This window comes from Corythoichthys intestinalis, chromosome 3 (assembly GCF_030265065.1).
Source record: "Corythoichthys intestinalis isolate RoL2023-P3 chromosome 3, ASM3026506v1, whole genome shotgun sequence".
In the NCBI taxonomy this organism is placed as follows: domain Eukaryota; kingdom Metazoa; phylum Chordata; class Actinopteri; order Syngnathiformes; family Syngnathidae; genus Corythoichthys; species Corythoichthys intestinalis.
This window is the reverse complement of record NC_080397.1, coordinates 13444126-13463506: the sequence shown is the minus strand read 5'-3', so window position 1 is coordinate 13463506 and position 19381 is coordinate 13444126. Positions and strand designations below refer to the sequence as shown.

At 36.5% G+C, this 19381-nt stretch overlaps 1 protein-coding gene across 3 annotated transcripts in view; it reads right to left on the bottom strand.

Annotated features, from left to right (window-relative positions):
- LOC130913862 (multiple C2 and transmembrane domain-containing protein 1) overlaps positions 1-19381 on the bottom strand; it is a 266167-nt gene that overhangs the window by 191220 nt on the left and 55566 nt on the right. For all 3 annotated transcript variants that reach the window (XM_057832765.1, XM_057832766.1, XM_057832767.1), the window contains exons 3-4: positions 3521-3663; positions 3358-3437 (exon numbers count right to left, since the gene is read on the bottom strand). In XM_057832765.1, the coding sequence (XP_057688748.1) occupies positions 3358-3437; positions 3521-3663 (223 nt within the window). The remainder of the gene's footprint in view (positions 1-3357; positions 3438-3520; positions 3664-19381) is intronic.

Genomic DNA, 19381 nt, shown 5'->3' with positions numbered 1-19381 from the left:
ATGGAAGAGTGGCAAGAAGAAAGCCATTTCTCAAAGATATCCATAAAAAGTCTCGTTTAAAGTTTGCCACAAGCCACCTGGGAGACACACCAAACATGTGGAAGAAGGTGCTCTGGTCAGATGAAACCAAAATTGAACTTTTTGGCCACAATGCAAAACGATATGTTTGGCGTAAAAGCAACACAGCTCATCACCCTGAACACACCATCCCCACTGTCAAACATGGTGGTGGCAGCATCATGGTTTCGGCCTGCTTTTCTTCAGCAGGGACAGGGAAGATGGTTAAAATTGACGGGAAGATGGATGCAGCCAAATACAGGAACATTCTGGAAGAAAACCTGTTGGTATCTGCACAAGACCTGAGACTGGGACGGAGATTTATCTTCCAACAGGACAATGATCTAAAACATAAAGCCAAATCTACAATGAACTGGTTCAGAAATAAACATATCCAGGTGTTAGAATGGCCAAGTCAAAGTCCAGACCTAAATCCAATCGAGAATCTGTGGAAAGAGCTGAAGACTGCTGTTCACAAACACTCTCCATCCAACCTCACTGAGCTCGAGCTGTTTTGCAAGGAAGAATGGGCAAGAATGTCAGTCTCTCGATGTGCAGAACTGATAGAAACATACCCCAAGCGACTTGCAGCTGTAATTGGAGCAAAAGGTGGCGCTACAAAGTATTAACGCAAGGGGGCCGAATAATAATGCACGCCCCACTTTTCAGTTTTTTATTTGTTAAAAAAGTTTAAATTATCCAATAAATGTTGTTCCACTTCACGATTGTGTCCCACTCGTTGTTGATTCTTGACAAAAAAATTAAATTTCATATCTTTATGTTTGAAGCCTGAAATGTGGCGAAAGGTTGCAAGGTTCAAGGGGGCCGAATACTTTTGCAAGGCACTGTATATATATATATATATATATATAAGTGGTGGGACTCGATTAAAATTTTTAATCGAGTTAATTACAGGGTCTGTAATTAATTAATCGAAATTATTCCAACAATTTATGTTACAGAATATATATATAATTTACAGAAAAATATGGCATATGTTATAGATGGTTTGAATTGCGATTAATTACGATTAATTAATTTTTAAGCTGTAATTAACTCGATTAAAAATTTTAATCGTTTGACAGCCCCTAATATATATATATATATATATATATATATATAAATATATATATATTAGGGCTGTCAAAATTATCGCATTAACGGGCGTTAATTATTTTTTTTAATTAATCAAGTTAAAATATTTGACGCAATTAATGCAGATGCCCCGCTCAGACACATTTAAATGACAGTACAGTGAAACGCTCACTTGTTAATTGTGTTTTATGGAGTTTTGCCGCCCTCTGCTGGCGCTTGGGTGTGACTGATTTTATAGGCTTCAGCACCCATGAGCATTGTGTAAGTAATTATTGACATCAACAATGGCGGGCTACTAGTTTATTTTTTGATTGAAAATTTTACAAATTTTATCAAAACGAAAACATTAAGAGGGGTTTTAATATAAAATTTCTATAAATTGTACTAACATTTTTCTTTTAAGAACTACAAGTCTTTCTATCCATGGATCGCTTTAACAGAATGTTAATAATGTTCATGCCATTTTGTTGATTTATTGTTATAATAAACAAATACAGTCCTTATGTACCGTATGTTGAATGTATACATCCATCTTGTGTCTTATCTTTCCATTCCAACAATAATTTACAGAAAAATATGGCATATTTTATAGATGGTTTTAATTGCGATTAATTGCGATTAATTACGATTGATTAATTTTTAAGCTGTAATTAACTCGATTAAAAATTTTAATTGTTTGACAGCCCTAATATATATAAAGCAATGAAAATGCAACAAAAAAGAATGAAATGAACAAAAAATATATTTTTATAATGGGTCAAAATTATTTTTCGAACAGATCATGTGACTAGCACCTTAGACGGTCATTTGCTTTGCATATAATTTTCATTTAAAACATAAATAAATATTAGGGGAGGTCAATTTTATTTTTCAAATGATTCTTTTCTTTGATTGAAAACATTTAAAATGATAAATATAACTTTTTGAGGGATTGAATGATTGAGACACAAATGTCCTACCCTTAATATGGCCCAAACACAAAAAGGGTGGCTTCAATCAAAGAAAACTTTTTCAATGAAAAATTAAGTGTTCAAATGCAGATTTTTCAATCTCAAATATTTTTTCGCATTCAAAAACCTTTTCTATGTTTGAAAGTTTTCTTTGTTTGATTGAAGTGATTTTTCTTTTTAAACATATATTTTTTTAAGCAACTTATTTTTTCATTGAATACTAAAAACAAAAATGTCCTAGCCAAAATGTGGCCCAAACACAAATCAACATTACATCAATCTAAAAAGTTAATAGTCAATTTAAAAAAAAATGACTTCAATCCAGAAAAAAAAGAAAAAGAAAAATAAGCTTTCACATGCATTTTTTGGGGAGTTTTTTGAGTTTCAAATTTATTTTTACATTCAAACACTTTTTAATTTTTTTTTTTAATTGAAGCAATTTTTGGTTATAGTTTTTTGGTTGGAAATATATATTTTGATTGAAGCAACTTTTTTTGACTTAACAATAAAGACACAAATCTACCTCCATATGGCTCCGCTCAGGGGATATAATTTTTGACGGTGGTAACTACATTGGCACGGCAATTCATTTGAATGAACACGTCTAAATTAGTCTGTTTTTACTTTCACTTTTTTACTTCTCTTCTGCCCCCCCCCCCCCCTTCACTCTACTTTGTCCAGACAGAATTTTCTGTCATCTCACTGAGAATTGTGAGTGGCTGAGTTTGGTCAAAACCTTCATTCACTTTGCTGAAATGGTGTCTTATTTGTAAACAACAAGAAATGTGTTTATAGCTGTCAGCTGACACTGAAAATGGTAAAATTTCAATATACAAGTATACATATGTAAATGGAGTGTTATTTCTCCCTCCAAGCTTAAATGGATTGGACGTATATCACCATCAATGGCACTGAATAATAATGATTCACTGATAGGTACTTTAAAAGTTAGGGAAATACACTAGATCATTTAAAAAATAACAATTTTATAGTGAGGCTACTTGTATACAGCTACTGCATAAAGTTTATTTAATAGTGGACACTTGTGTTTCCAAAAACTACCACGAGAGGGAAGCAAAAGACTATTTGACGGACTGCTGAAGCCGTTAGGCACGGTTTTCATGTATTTTAATTCTTTTTTTTTTTTTTTTTTTTTTTTTTTTAACAATATGTTGATTAAAGGTAAGTAACAATATAGAGGAAAATATGAAATGAACATTGACATTAAGAAAATGATAATTAAAAAAAAACTGACCTTTGATGTTCCAAAGACTCCAAGTACAAATACGCTGAGCCCATAAAGTCATCCTGAAGTCCAAAGTCATAGTCAAAAACCTACAATGTTTGATAAAAATAAGTTTCAATTAAAAATGTGTGGTTTTCCAAGAGGGTAACATAATTTCTGCTTGATAAACTACCTTGACGTACAGCGGTTCCCTCAGGCTTTCTACCAGGAGACTTGTTCTTTCATCCCACACTGGATTGAGGTTCTTATGAATGGTTTTACTCCTGAACACCTCCTTCCCTGCAATCTTGAACTTGACATATGGATCGCTGGTTCCTGAAAGCGACGATGAACACATAGAGGATATGGCTACGATTAACTCATTGATGGCGATGGCGTCAAATCCATTTTGAATGGGAGGGCTGACAGCAATTATTCGTCGCCAGCCTCTCCAACCTGATTCACTGGTTGAGACACATTAAAATCCCAGACAGAATTGAACAACCCATAGATAAGATAGGCATGAATTTGCAGGAAGGGCACAATAATAATGCCACAAAATGCAATTTTATTTAAACAATTGATTACCCAGATGCTAAACAGACAGAATGAAAGGCAAAACAAAATGGTAAGAAGCATGCAGCATTGGTGTGTTTGTCTGTTTGTTAGTGTTTCCATTATCCACTGTGACAGAAGTGATTACCAGAGAAATGGCAAGGGGAAGAGGAGAATCCTATTATCAAAGCATTCCCCTCTTGTAATATCCTTCAGGTCAGTATCTTCCAAGGAAAACAGTAATAAATTGAGGAGTACACAGCATTTGTAAACAACTTGTCTGGTTCCATTTTAAGTGTGAAACAATAGAGTATAAATGACATTCATATAAATGACAGTTGCTCAAAATATTTAGTTATGTAAATATCGACATATAGACATCCGATCCATTTTGACCGGACATCTAGCGCCGTAAATGAATGTTTTTAATATACACGTAATTCTTCTTTCACTAACTACCACAACACATTCTCTCTGAGTACTCTATAGTCCACATATACGTGTGCTGGCAGTGAATGAACTAATACATATACTACATCAAAAATCATTGGGGAACACATAAATACATGAAAATAAATAAACGGGAAAATCATAAAAAAAAATTTTTTTATAAATAAGTAGGAGATTAAATTTAAGAAATATATTTTTTAAAGGGATGCACAGATAGGAACACTTGTTGTTCTTAAAAGATAAACATGATTATGAGTTAAAATAACTTGATATTAAAACTCCTCATGATGTTTTCGTTTTTATACAATTTGTAAAATTAGTTTAACTCGTAGGTCGCCATTGTTGTTGACGTCGCAGGGCAGTGACGTCACTGGGTTATGCTGCCGGGCTTCCGCAGTATGACTGTAGCGACATAAATATGTCATTTGTCAATCAACAGATCAACAATCTGCTTTTAAGCTACCACAAGAAAACACAATGGTTAAAAGTATGAGAGGGAAACACATGCAAAAAGTATTTTGAGGCAATGAAAATGTACTAAAAAACTCAAAAACACAAATATTAAGTACTCGCCTCTTTTAACCGATGTGCGCATCTGTTGGACGTCTCGCCGCGTAGAAGGGATTGCAGAACACCAGTAGTGTTCGTCTAGTGACAGTGACAAACTACGTCATTACCCCGAGCGTCCATTGCGCGCATAAAACATGGCTCCCTCCGTAGGTCAAAACATCTAATAAATATTATAGATTTTTAAATCAATGGCAATATTTTATTGTGTCTAATAACATATTTTAGTAAAAGAGAACAATTGTGGATTATTAGCGCCTATAAGTCTTTAAGTCCGAGGTTCCCTTTAAATATTCCCCCCAAAAAATGTCTTTTTAAATGTGTTTTTTATGATATTTTTTAAGATTTTCACATTTTTAGCTAACTTTATTATTAAATAATAATTTCTATATTTTTTATTTTTTATTAAACCCTAATATTATGGACTATACCTCATACGCTTTATGTATTTTTGTTAAATGTAAATTGAGGCATTAAAGGGTAGCCGATAAAAGCATTTTTAAATAATATTGGATAATATCAACATTGTTTTTTTTTTTTCATTATTGGTTTTGGGTCAATATGCATGTCACCTTCAAAGTGAATGTAAAAGCCTTCTGCCTTTGTACAAGGACTGGTCACAGCTTAGCATAGCAGTTATATTTATCGACCATTAGATGTTTCTTAACTGAGATGCTTGGGATTTGTTATGTGAGCAGACCATTTGCATTAATGTTACAAAAATTAAATGAACAATAAATGATTGAAAAATAATGCAAATGTTAAGTCCATTGCCATATTTGTCAGTATCGGTCGGATTTTTGGAGTTGGACAATATCGGGACATCGGTTAAGAAGTCATTAACAAACAACTCTAGTTTTAATGCAATATACTCAGAAACGAGTCAAAATATTTACATTTATACAGCACATATAATTCTTGATACAAGAAATAAAGGGAAATGTGTTTAATTTGCTGCTGAGCGAACCAGTTTGCAAAGATTAGTGCATCATTGATTTCCAAAGACTTGGCAGTTCTGTTCTGGCATTCTACAGCTAATCACATTCATAGCTGGGGACTCCACATTAAAATCCTGGCCAGAACTGATAATACAGTACATTCATTCAGACGCTTCCACTTCAAATGGATTGGACGTCATTTGCCATCATTGGCAGCCAATAAGTTAACTACAAAAAGCTGGTGTAAATATACACAAATATATTCACTAGGTAAAAATAGAGCATCACCAATTGACATGATTAAAGATATAAACATAAAAGTGTGCATAGTCGGGGAAATTTCTGTAGTGCTGCATCTCCATTTGGCATGAAAAGGCAATCAAATTAAATTGCATCATTTTCATAATAGGGTGGATACAATTAAACAGAAGCCATAAAACCCCAAATCCCTTCACTGTGCTCAACTGACTTGATGGGCATTGGTTCAAATAACCACAATGAAAACAATATGCGTGTTCGCCTGTTTAACTACCTCAAACAGCACACTAGTAAAGACTCTTTAAATACTCATTACACAAGAATTTTTGAAATCCTGTTGCTCAGTTGATGTTGTTAGGAAGGAAAATGTATGTTTAACCCTTTCATGCATGAATTATGATTTCTTTGCTCCTGCCAAGAATCGATATATCGTTTGTAAAAAGAGTCGCAGTTTAAAAAAAATAAATAAAAAAATCTTTCATTAGAATAGTGTCTATGTTAGCTCACTGGCTTTGATGGCATTAGACATCCAATTCACTGTGACTGTATTGGCCATTTTGAGTCACTTCGTATTCATTTGCGGACATTTCTGGGTCAATTCCTGTTCAGTAAGCCAAAATCAACAAGAAGTGATCTCTAAATGCTCCAAAATCAACAGGAAAGGACCCAGATGTGCCCCAAAATCAACAGGAATTGACCAAAAATCAATATACCATATTGGCCCGAATATAAGATAATTTTTTTGCATTGAAATAAGACTGAAAAAGTGGGGGTCGTCTTATATTCGCGGTCTAGACGTTACACTCGTTCACGACGCTAGATGGCGCCATATATCATTGAAGCAATGTTCTGTCATGACAGATCTCAGCTACTGTCAAGTTCAACCAGTTTGCATTATTTTATTGCAATGTTTTTCCTTCTTCGGATTTGGTTCAAGACTACAGTTACAGTTAAGACTTCACTTTGATGGTTAATGCAGTTATTGCAATTTTGTTGTTTTATCACAATAAATTGGTTTATTCACATTTCAAAAACCAGAAGCCATTCATTTACGAATGTGATTGCACTTTGGTTTACATATTTAAATGTTCAGATATTAACATTTGAATGAGGCAAAATAACATGCTTTTTCTCTCAAATATATTGTTATAATCATTTGTTTCAGATGTATTGTAATTATTTTCTGTATTAAAATTTGGTGTTCAAAAAGTCTTTTTTCAAACTTGAGTCTTGAAAAAGAGGGGGTTGTCTTATAATCAGGGCCGTCTTATATTCGAGCCAATACGGTAATATACTATATTCTGCAGAATGATTTCCTGACCCGTGTATCGATAATTGTTGCATCGCCATATCATGAGATCAACATTACCAAGAGCCTTGTATCGTGTATCGTATCGCAAGGTAGGCATAGGTCCGCACCAATACATTTAACTCGTTGGCTAACCATTTACAGCGCGAGACGTCCAATCTATTTTGACAGGGAGAGGTCAATACATACTGTAAATTGTTGACGTCTATCGGCATCAATGGCATGCAATGAGTTGAATACTATGAAAAAAAAAAAAAATCAACTGTAGAGTGTTACATTGGGCCGTAAACAGTGTGTATTTTTCTTACCTATTTTAATTCTATAAATTATTTTTTTATTGACATTGTATTAATTCAAAAGTTTATTCATAATCGTAAAAAAAATATTTTAAAATACAATAATGTTCAATAATTTCAAATTATAAAAATTATTGCTAATGTATTTTTTTAATGACCAAAAATAGTCACTTGTCCTTTAGAGGGTTAAAAGGTCTTATGCGGCAACTTTTGAACAGTTGCTTACTGGGGGTGTGACAATATATCGAAAAGGTAATATATCGTGATACTTTGTAGCCCAAAAGGTTAACGATATGCTCCCACCAAGAATCGATATATCGTTTTTAAAAAATGTCACTGTTTAAAATAACAAAAATCTTCCATTAATATAGTGCCTATGTTAGCGCACTGGCTGCCATTGATGGCGTTAGACATCCAATTCATTTTGACTGTATTGAACATCTAGCGCTGTCAATAACACTAAACCCGGTTATATACAGGCAGTCTTTTGTGAGCATTTACAAGTCAGTTCCTGTTCATTTTGGAGCATTTACAGGTTACTTCCTGTTGATTATAAGTCACTTCCTATTCATTTGGGGGCATTTCTCTAGTATCCTCCTTTCGGTAACCCAAAATCAACAGGAAGTGACCTGTGAATGCCCCAAAATCAATAGAAAGCGACCCTTAAATGACCTAAAAGGAAAAGGAAGTGCCGAAAAATCAACAGGAAATGACGTGAAATCCCCCCCCAAAATTAACTCATTGCCTGGCTTTGTCTGCCACTGAAAGACATTGACGTCCAATCCATTTGAACTGGGAGGGTGGCAGCGAATAAATTCGTTCATTCGCTGCCATCCCTACTACTTATAAACTATCGTGATGAACTATCGTATCATATCGTATCGTGAGGTCCCCAGAGGTTCCCACCCCTACTGTTCTCTAGGCGTGGGAACCTCACGATACGATACGATACAATACAAGGCTCACGATCAGTGTTGTCACTAACACGATACTGTAATCTGATTACTTTCTTTCAGTAATGAGTAATCTAAAGTGTTAATTTTTACAAACCAGTAATCTGGTTAAAGTTAGTTTCCTTAGTGTCTGTGTGTTATTATTTTCTAATTGCCTCATAATGTATGCGGAATGAAGAATATTAAAGTCATGCAAGAAGAGCATTTTGAATAGAAAATGTTATAAAGGTTCCCGCTATGTGTCCATTTCCATGGTAACCGTTCATAGGTCTTCCTGTTTTGGTCTATAGTGTCACACGCTAATTGTTTTGGGACTGTTGTGTGCCAGCGCAGGTGCACATTCGAGCAGATTGCAGCCACCTGTTCAGATGTACGAGGGACTATTGATCTGTGTGTGTCCGTGAATAAACGTATTTTTCCTTCACTCTGGTGGGTTGCAGCGATAGGTTAGAGCCGGAACATACGCGGCCTTTCGTAGCTTTTACGTTGCAACGGCGGGTAGTCGTTGCTCCCGCTCGTCCTTGTGAAGTCGGCGACCATTTTTGATATCATATTTGTGTTGCACATTTATTCCGTGAGGTGACGTGTTTGTTTAGCAACTTTGGAATGTGTTGTAAATATGCTGTAATAGTGTTTAATTACGCAACGTTTTGTGGCCAAACTGACTGCGTATGTGTACGGCGTACTTCGGGTTTGTGTGCGCACATCCGTACTCGCCCCGATCTTTGTGTTTATTGCACTATGCAATTCATTTGTGTGTTGCTGATGATTGTGCAGTCAGTTTGCATTGTGTTATATTGGCACTGATATGCTGTTAAACCTAAACCCTAAACCCTAACCCGAAATTCAGAAATTTTTACATTAGGCTTAGTCTTCGAGTTAGCCGATCCAATTAGTTGGTGGAGTTAATTTCAATAAATTCCATGCAGTTAGTCAGTTCTTTTTTAGTGTCAGGGGCTCTGGAGTGGCTAAGCTAGCGCGAGTCAATGGTGTTTGAAATTAACTCCATCGACTAATTAAACCCCCGCTAACTCGAAGACTAAGCCTTATGTGAAAAATTCTGATTTTTGCCTTTAAATTTATTTATCGGAAAGTCAATTACATGCGATGGCATTTTTCTGTTGTCATTCTTATGTTGAGGCAGCAATGGGAGAAAAATTGGTAAAAAGTAATTGATTAATTACTTTTAAAGTAACTTAGTTCCTTTGATAATAATCAGTAAAGCAACTAGATGACTTTTTGAGGCACAATCATTCATCAGTAATTAAATCATTTTTTTCCAAGTAATCTGTGACAACACTGATCACGATGATCTCACGATATGGCGATACAACAATTATCGATACCTGTTGTTGGGACAGGAAATCATTTTCCACTATACAATTTATTGATTTTTTTAGGCCATTTCCTATCGATTTTGGGGCATTTACGGGTCATTTCCTGCTGATTTTTAGCCATTTATGGGTCAGTTCCTGTTGATTTTGGGTTACTGAACAGGAAGTGACCCAGGAAAGTCCCCTAATGAATAAGAAGTGACTCAAAATCAGCAGGAAGTGACATGTAAATGCCCTAAAATGAACATAGAGTGACCTATCAATGCCCCCAAAAACGGGAAGATTCGCAATGAACGCCATTGACAGCGCAAGATGTCCAATCTATATTTGACCCTCCCAATCAAAATAAACTGGACGTCCATCTAGCCCATCAATCGCAGCCGATAAGCTAACAGACACTATTCTAGTGAAAGATTTGGATTTTTTTTTTTTCATGCAGTTGTCACATGCACAGGCACATAACAAAATGAGGGAAGCTGAGACACAGGTTTGTGCCAATTTCAAGGATTTATTCAAAATAAGATTTAAAGAACAACAGTGAATGTGTGTGTGTGTGTGTGCGTGTGTGTGTGTGTGTGTGCGTGCGTGCGTGCGTGTGTGTGTGGATGTAGAGTCAGTGGTGTCTGCAAAGTGTGGATGCAAATGGATATGCATATCATCAAAATGTGAATAACCAACTAAAGTCCAACAGAACCATGGAACAACCAACAACTAACCTGAAGGGGAGAGCAGAGAGAATGATTAGCAGGACACCCAGGCCTTTTAAGCCCAGGTGCCTTCAATCAAACGACCTGGCTCTGATAGGGAGCCACCTACAACAGTCAGGGGAGGGCCGTGACAACAGTGAAACCTTTTTAAAACGATATATCAATTCTTGGCAGGAGCATATCGATAACCTTTGGGGATACAAAGTATTACAATACACCACCATTTTGAGATGTTGTCACAGTTCTACTGTTCACTTTGGGGACCACGGACCCTCAAAGGGTTAAACCAAGGGCATAGGTTTGGTCTCAACATTGGTAGGGACGCTATTACAGCATTACCTGCATGTACACTTTTTGCTGGGGACGGGACATTAATAAGATCAAACAGATACGATACAGTCCTCAAAAATAGCTGGTTACTACATAAAAAGAAAAAAAGTTAAAATTATTTTCATAGGGAGAAAGTCATTTTTCAAAATGCTTCCTTCATTTCAAGGAAATTTACTGCGGTTGTTTTTGTTTTTTTGGGGGGAGGATGGGGTTAAAAATGCATAGACTGCAAATATACTTTTTTAAAAATGAAGTTGAAAATAAATACATTTTGATTAATGAATACATGCACAAAATGCACAGTTGAATTAAAGTTGACAGTAGAAAACAAACAGGAAGACACCTATAAGCAGCTTTCTACTCGAGTTTCACAAGTTAGTGTAACCCCTATCTATACCCTTCTGTATGTACAACGATAGGAGCTGCAATCTAGGTTTGGCTTATTGGTTTTGATACGATGACCACCATAAACATCAGGTTTAGGCAATTGGAATCCTTTTTGTATATTTTAAAAGAACAATAATAAAAAAAAAACTTTTTGACATTCAAACAACAATGAACTAGTAATAACAAACAAACAAGAAAAATAGAAAAAAATAGTCTTCGGTTTAGTCTCAGTCAATTGTTCGTCATAGTCAAGATTTGTCCAATATTAGTTGGAATGGCAACTACTTCAATGTCTCAGTTTTTCTATTGCAATAGTTTTTTTCTATGTTCGTTGGAGTGCACTCTTTTGAAGAAAAACAAAAGAAAAATGTAGGTATCAGTCCGATGACTGATATAATCCTGCCGGACAGACAGTCCGTCTGTTATTCCAGAATTATCGATGATCTTGGTTCTTCAATCACTCTGGGTTAGCTCGCCATCGTTGATTCCAATCTGATGATCTTTCTTTTTTTTCCAATCAGAAAAAAAACCTGACCTGTATTTAACACAGGTCCTGAGTTACAATCTTTTTAGTTTCAATGTTTCAGTTTCATTTATGTTGTACAACTTTTTCGAACAATACTGAGTAATCACTCAAAAATAAAACTTCTAATCATTCACAAGCATTTTGTATGAAATACTGTAAATTATGCATTTTCCAAAACACAAAAATGATAATTACATTTATTTTCCTTCCGAATGGGAACTATATTTTATAACATCTCAAACAGATCTTAACAAAAATATCTCACCGAATAGTCTTAACTGACGACGCCTGGTCCTCTTCCTCTCACACAAGGCTTTTGGCCTGCATGAATAAGGCGCTAGCAGTTAGCCATGAATGCAATTTTAGCATTAGCAAATTGTGTTTCCACATCTTACCAAGTGGCTTCTGTTCAATATTTTCACCACGCGACCGTCTGAATTAGCTTCAAGCAACAGACGCCACACAGCAACAGTTGATGCATCTGTCACTTTGCTTTTCTTTTATCTTTTCTATTTCTTTCTGGAGCGAACAAAACTTTTCCCCCTCAGTTAGAAAAGGCCAGCGTTCCAAAAAGAAGTGCGCATGCGCTGACGTCACAGTTGTGAGTCTCTGACTTCATTCAAATGTTGTTCATGCCTTCTAGTGTTGTTAATGGGTATACAGCTTCAATATTTTTCTCTGGGCTACATCAGCAAGTTCACACAGTTTAATGTTATGCTAACTCTGATGCAGGTCGGACTTTCAGTAGCAAAATTAGTGGCATGTTCCCCACCTCCACAACATTGACATATTTTTACATTACTTACAGTGGCTGCTGCTGCTGCTGCTGGCAGAAAAAAACTCTTCTAATATCCCTCCTCATTAAAGGGGGCGGAAGAGGCGGCATATTGACATGTATTTCTGTCGGGATTGTGTGAAACTAGGGGTTCTAGTCATCAGCCAATCAAACGTGTTTGAGGGGGAAAAAATGGACAGGCACATTCAGCAAGTGAAAAGGGGTGAACATAAGTCTGAACATAAAAAAAAGTAATTTACTTAATAATGGTAGGGTGAATTCTGGGGAGACAATCTAAATTACCTTTATAGCTGAACTCAATTCAAATAAAGTCGCTTAAAAGTTGGTGGGGACAATTTGAGCATCCTGAAAAGTTGGTAGTGCTATGTCCCTACCGTCCCTATGCAAACTTACGCCCTTGGGTTAAACGCGGCCTTGACATCAACATTCACATTCTGTACACTGTGCAGTGTCAGCTTTGTTGCACTATAAATGCGTACTGGCTAAAATGGAAAAGTCAGCTGCCGAATGTTGAGCGTGGTGTCAGCTCAACAAACATTTTCGTACCATCAACATGTCTGTTAGGAAGCAAGATGGCTGCACTGTCTACCCAACACAAATGCTGAGTGCACCTTCTTACAAATGTAAGAAATAAAGTGCACTTTTTACACCCACTGCATGTGTGACAAGATTAATAAGGTTCGTGTAATTGCGGTGAACATTAGTGGCTTCAACCAGCTGAAGTTACAGACTGTAGCCTTAACGGATGAGCGCAGTCAAATGCTTGCAGGCAGCAACCTGTGAAATGAAAGTGCTGTATAATGGAGGAGTGGGAGTAAAGGGTTAAGAGCAGAACAACAAAGCTCAACCATGGAAATCCAAGAGGATTTTTTTTGCGTTCAGTTTGAGTGATGACTACCGCATTGTTCGGAAGTTGTCTGTCTAGTCCCCCTATCATTTATTTTTCACACTCAAATGCTTGAATGTCAAAGAGTATTGAAAAAAATCAATTATCAAGACTCACACAGAGCAATAACTATAGAAATTGTGCAATACAAACATTTTTTAATAACGGTTTGCCTCTGCATCGCTGAAACCGATGACACAGTCAAAGGTAACGATTCCGGCAGAAGGCATAGGACTCAAACAGCAGTTGAGACTTGTTGACTTTACCGTGCAACAAAATTGAAAGTGGATCGGAAGAGGAAGTAAGTACCGAAGAACAGATTTTACCGTACAAATTCAAACCAGCGGCAGGAATTCACCATAACGCAGTGAGAGAGACAATGTTAGACACAGAAGTGGACTTCCATTATAATTGGATCTCAGGCACGTGAATGGTAAATATCTTATATATCTATCTATGTAATTATGGTAAATACCACTTGTCGAGTGGAAAATTGTATGTGAACACCCCTTTCAAGTCGTATTTTGTCCTGGAAAACTGGGATTTTCTTAGGATACCTGAGTTTCCGAGATGGGACAAAACTGTTTCCTTTTAAAATGACGGAGCGCAAAAACGAAGTTGTGAATGATAAGTACCGTAATTTTCGTACTATTAGGCGCACTTGACTATAAGCCGCCACCCACCAAATTTGGCACAAAAATTCATAGATAAGCCACACTGGACTATAAGCTGCAGCTGTCCTCACTGTATTATGGGTTATGTACACAGAAAGATATTAACCGGTAAAACTTTATTTGACACCGGCATCATACGATTTTCATAATACCAAATGAACCACCATGAATCAATTCGCTGCAAAGCGTCATTGCTTCTTGAAAGTTCATTAGGCCATCACTGCTCCCTTGGGAGAAACCATAAACCTCTGCAGCCACCTGGTGTCAACACTGTTGTTGTTCAACATGCCTCCTGGCATGCATTGCAGCGATACAGATGTAAATAACAATCAAAATTCATGTTCTGTGCTAATTATTTCTTCAGTTATTATTCCAATTGTTTCATTAATTGCTAGTTATGGTATTTGGTACCACTTTATATGACAGTGGTGCCATAACACTGTCATAATTATGACATGACAGTTTTTCAAGAAGATGCATCGTCAGTTTGCACATTTTTGTGACGCCAGTATATTAATGTAATATATACATTTATAAAACTCATTTTAACCAAGTGTTTGCTAAAATGTTTAGTTAGAAACAAAATCTTACTGTTTGCTTTTCGATACATTCTCTTGTTTTTGGAGTAGTAGTAGTATTTTTTTTGTTTTTTTTGTTTTTGTTTTTTTTGCTATGACAACAAAAGCACATGAACTGGACGTATTCGTAATTACCAGTTTGCAAGTGGTGAGAACCATCTTTCCCAATGCATGTGAAGGCAGCATGAGTTAGTAAAAACATGATTATTTTGCGTTTCTTTGATTCCTATTCAATACACAACTTTGTATTGTTCATATAGATGACAGAAATTCATTTTTACGTTTTTTGCTGGTGGTGTGCCTTGGTTTTTTTTTTTTCTTTAATGAAATAAGTGTGCCGTGGATCAAAAAAGGTTGAAAAACACTGCTATACAACATGCATCAACCATTGTTTCATACACAGCACATATTAAACATTTTTACAGTTAGAAACGATTGAATTTCTCGGAAAAACAACAAAAACACTGGCCGCCACAGCAATGAAACTAAACGGATGAAAAAGCCTGCCTTTGATTGCATCTCTTCTAGTTACTGTTGCTGGCTTCCTGGGCAACAATTTTACAAACAAAAGGACTACGGCTTGTGGCTCAGTGAAGAACAATCTAATAAATTCAGTAAAGAGATAGGGTGCAAAACCATTGAACAAGAACGTTTCACATCTACATGTTCATTGACTGGAAATAAATGTGTTGGAATCAAATAGTAGTATACTCAGCGGGCATGCTTGCCCGAAGCGTGGCCAAAGTCCCAGCTAGTATCTTAGATAAATGCTCCCTTTCTTCCTGACAGCAGTTGAAAATGCACATAAAGCAAAACTATTTATTGCTGCCGGAATAACACTAGAGCTGCAGCCAGCAGGGGACAGCGCAATGACTCAGGGACAAACAAACTAAAATAAAATGCAGCAATGCTACAGTTAAAAGCACCGTCTAAAAATTGATTTGTTTGACAAAGATGCAAGCTGTTAAAATGATGTCTAAACTTAGAACATGTAATCTTAGTCAAAGCTCATTAAAGACATGTTGATACATGATTCCAATGATGAATTAATCAATTCTTCACTTTCATCATCTATCTGTAATTCCAATTACATGGTCCTGATCAATAGCTCTCACAGAGCAGGCAAATGATCTTAAATTATTAACCGATGATAAATGAACATGTAATTACATTTCTACTGAATCATGTACTAAAATAAGTGTCGGGTTCCTGGAGGAAAATGAATAAATCATAGTTGTATGTATCAAAAATCTCTTGGCTCTCATGATCATGTTTGATTTCAATTGATGGCAATGGACGTTCAATCGATATAAATTTGGAAGTTTTGCAAAGTAAAATAGTTCAAAGTACCTATTAAATACTGTAATCCTCCTTAAAGTGCGTACGACAGGGTTTTAAAAAAGAAGTCTGAAATAGCATTACTATGTGAATTAGAATCATATTTTGAGACGATTCGACTATATACAACAATTTGGCAAAGCGCAGATGACGAGAAATTAGTTTTTTAATCCGCCGTTTAGCCATGCCTACCATTATAGGGCCCTAGCGTTACCGACAGGAGGATGACCCCTTTACTGTCGCACTTCCCTAACGATATTTTATGCTACCGTAGTTTGTCAGGCTTTTATCATTTTCCTGCCCCGGCTTCAGAGCATGTAAACAAACTAAGAGGCGTGACAACTAGCTGACATGCTAACCCGAACCAAGTGATGTCTCAAAGTCTTATTTCCGCTTTTCGAAGCGAAAAATCACACAAAACCAGCTCGGGGCATTTCACACGGCGGCGGGGTTGTCGATTGGCTTCGCCGATCAGCAACCCGCCCGACGGCGAGCAAGTTACAGCTCATTCTCCTGCTACTGACAGGAGAGCTCACCGGTGAAGTAGCTGGAGAGTACCGCCGGTCAAACCGTCCAACGTCGGAGGAGTGCGTAGCTGCCACATGGACAACACGAATAGGGCGTAAAATAATGTTTTACTATACAGCGAAGACGTAAACAGAGAGCGGCGTGCAGTTGTTGTGCAGCTAACATGGCAGGATGGGTCTGAGGAGAACTTTTCTACATGTCTGTCCATGATCAAACGTAAGTAAATAGTCCTTTATTTAAAGAAAGTTTGCAATGTTTACTTTGTAATCGCTGTATTCGCAGCCATTTTTAACACAAAGTTGCAATTTCTGATGGGGTTGAAAATTTGACAGAACACCACGCACACGAAGAGGGCAATAAACCGAGTATGGGGGGGGGGGTGCAAACAAGCCACCCGTCGTCAGCTGAGTGGACAATCAGCCACAAAATGCAAGGCACTTCCGCATTAAAACGTGTGCCATGATCCCAGTATTTGACATAATACAAAATATGATGTTTACTCACTTCCTTGTAAGTCCAAAGGTCCCACAATAGTAGGGCTTGTTTTGGCCAATATCCGATGTGAACGGAAACCTTTTGAAACCCAAAAAGGCTCACACGCCTTTCCCTGGTGCGGCAACAATTTTCTGCAGCTGTTTGGCTGGCGTGATGCGAAAAATAAACGAATTAATCCATAAAATCAGATGATTCCGCAGTTCATCTGCATGCTATAAAGCAATGCTGTATTGTGAGATGCTGACCCTGGTGACATTCGCATTTGCCCTAAACCCGAGACCGAAGCCGGAAGTCACTCATTTTCATGGCGCGGAATTCAAAAATTGAATATAGGAAACGCTCGCTTCCACACACATCCAAGCAGTCCATTTCATTCAGGGGCATAAAACACCGCGTGAAATATGAAATAAACAAGGTTTTTGGTGTCATACGCACATTAATGTTTTGGTTGCCATGGATGGCATAGATGTCCAATCCATTTTAGTCAAAATGCATTAGACGTCAATGGGTGTTTTTTTTTTTTTATATAAATAGTCTTCTTTTACGCACTATGACATGGCAAATTTTGTGAATCATACACTGTCCATGTACTATATATGAGCTGGCATTATTTGTTGGAATTATTTTATTAATCGAGTCATGGTTTAGATACATTGTTGACCTCAAAATCATATATTGTCTGAGATTTTGTTAATATTTTTATTTTTAATCATTTTTTTAGGCTCTAGCACCCCATGATACTGATAAGGATAAGCTGTGTTGAAAATTGATGGATGAATTATTTTGTTTGTTTTTTATATTAATTTAATTTAAAAAGTGTGGGAAAAAAACAATTCCTCACAAAGTAAATATTCACTTTATATTAGTTTGTGTTAATTTTTAAAAAATATAAAAACGAGAAAATATAATATAATATAATATAACCATAAAATAGAGAAGCAATCCAAAAGAGCATAGCCAAAATCAAAGCACCACAATGCGTGGGCACTCCTTGGCTTTTAAGTAAGAAAAAAGTTTGATAACAATCCATTTCTTCGTTCTACAGTTATTACAAAATTCATTTTCTGACCTCTGTGACCTTGAACTCCGATCTCATCACCCCAAAATATGATCACCTCTTCTTTTTCATATTACAAACATATCCTACAAATTTGATCATAATCCCTTTATCCATTATTGAATTATCTTTAAAACAAACAGATATACAAAACTGAATACATAACCTCCACCTTCCGTAGGTTTCACCTTCTAGCGAAGGTAATAGTTTTTATATGAGCCGATTAGGCAACACATTGCCAAAATAATGTGCTTATTCAACTACTAAAATTGTTTTGTGGCAACCCTACCAGAAAATCCTCTCACTCAGACCGTGGGCTGCTTTAACAGTGGGTGCATGTGCGTCATGTCGGAAGTGACAGATGGCTGCAGCATAAAGGGTATCCTATTACCCACAGTGCAAGAAGTGCAATAGGAATATTGGACAGGGCTGAAATACAAGTCATTCCACGGTCGAATACAGACAGACTCAATACAATTACTGGACATTCAGCTACAGCATGCACCTAGATGCCTATGGAGGACCAAATGGGACATAATGAAATATTTAAATACATCTTTAAGTAAATGCTAAAATGTGTCAGTAATGAATCAAAATGGGAATTAAATTAATAAAAGTGTCATTAATTAATGTATTAATTAAATTTCTAGTCCATTTATAATTATTTCTGTTTGTCTGTCAAACTAAGTGGGTGGGACTAATACCTAATTGGTTACCCAGCATATTAAGCCAAGTTGAGTCGATATTAGATAAACGATAGATGCAGAGCTGGTAAACATATTCTGACACACTAGGTGGTGCTTCCTTTATTCAGGTCAAGCAAGTGGAGGACGAGTGACAGAGACTTTTGTTGATAAATTTATGGTGTTTCCACCACGCCCACTTTACGCTGGCAATCTGGGCCCCTTAGGCTAGGTTCATACCACAGGTCTTAATGCATGATTCCGATTTTTTGTCATATCTGTTTTTTGGCGTGCTATTCAAGTATCACGCATACGCACTAATTCAAAGTCCGAGATGCGCTGAGCAAACTGACCCGCATGCAAATCAAAACAAAATAATAACACAGGACGCACACACACACATACGGAC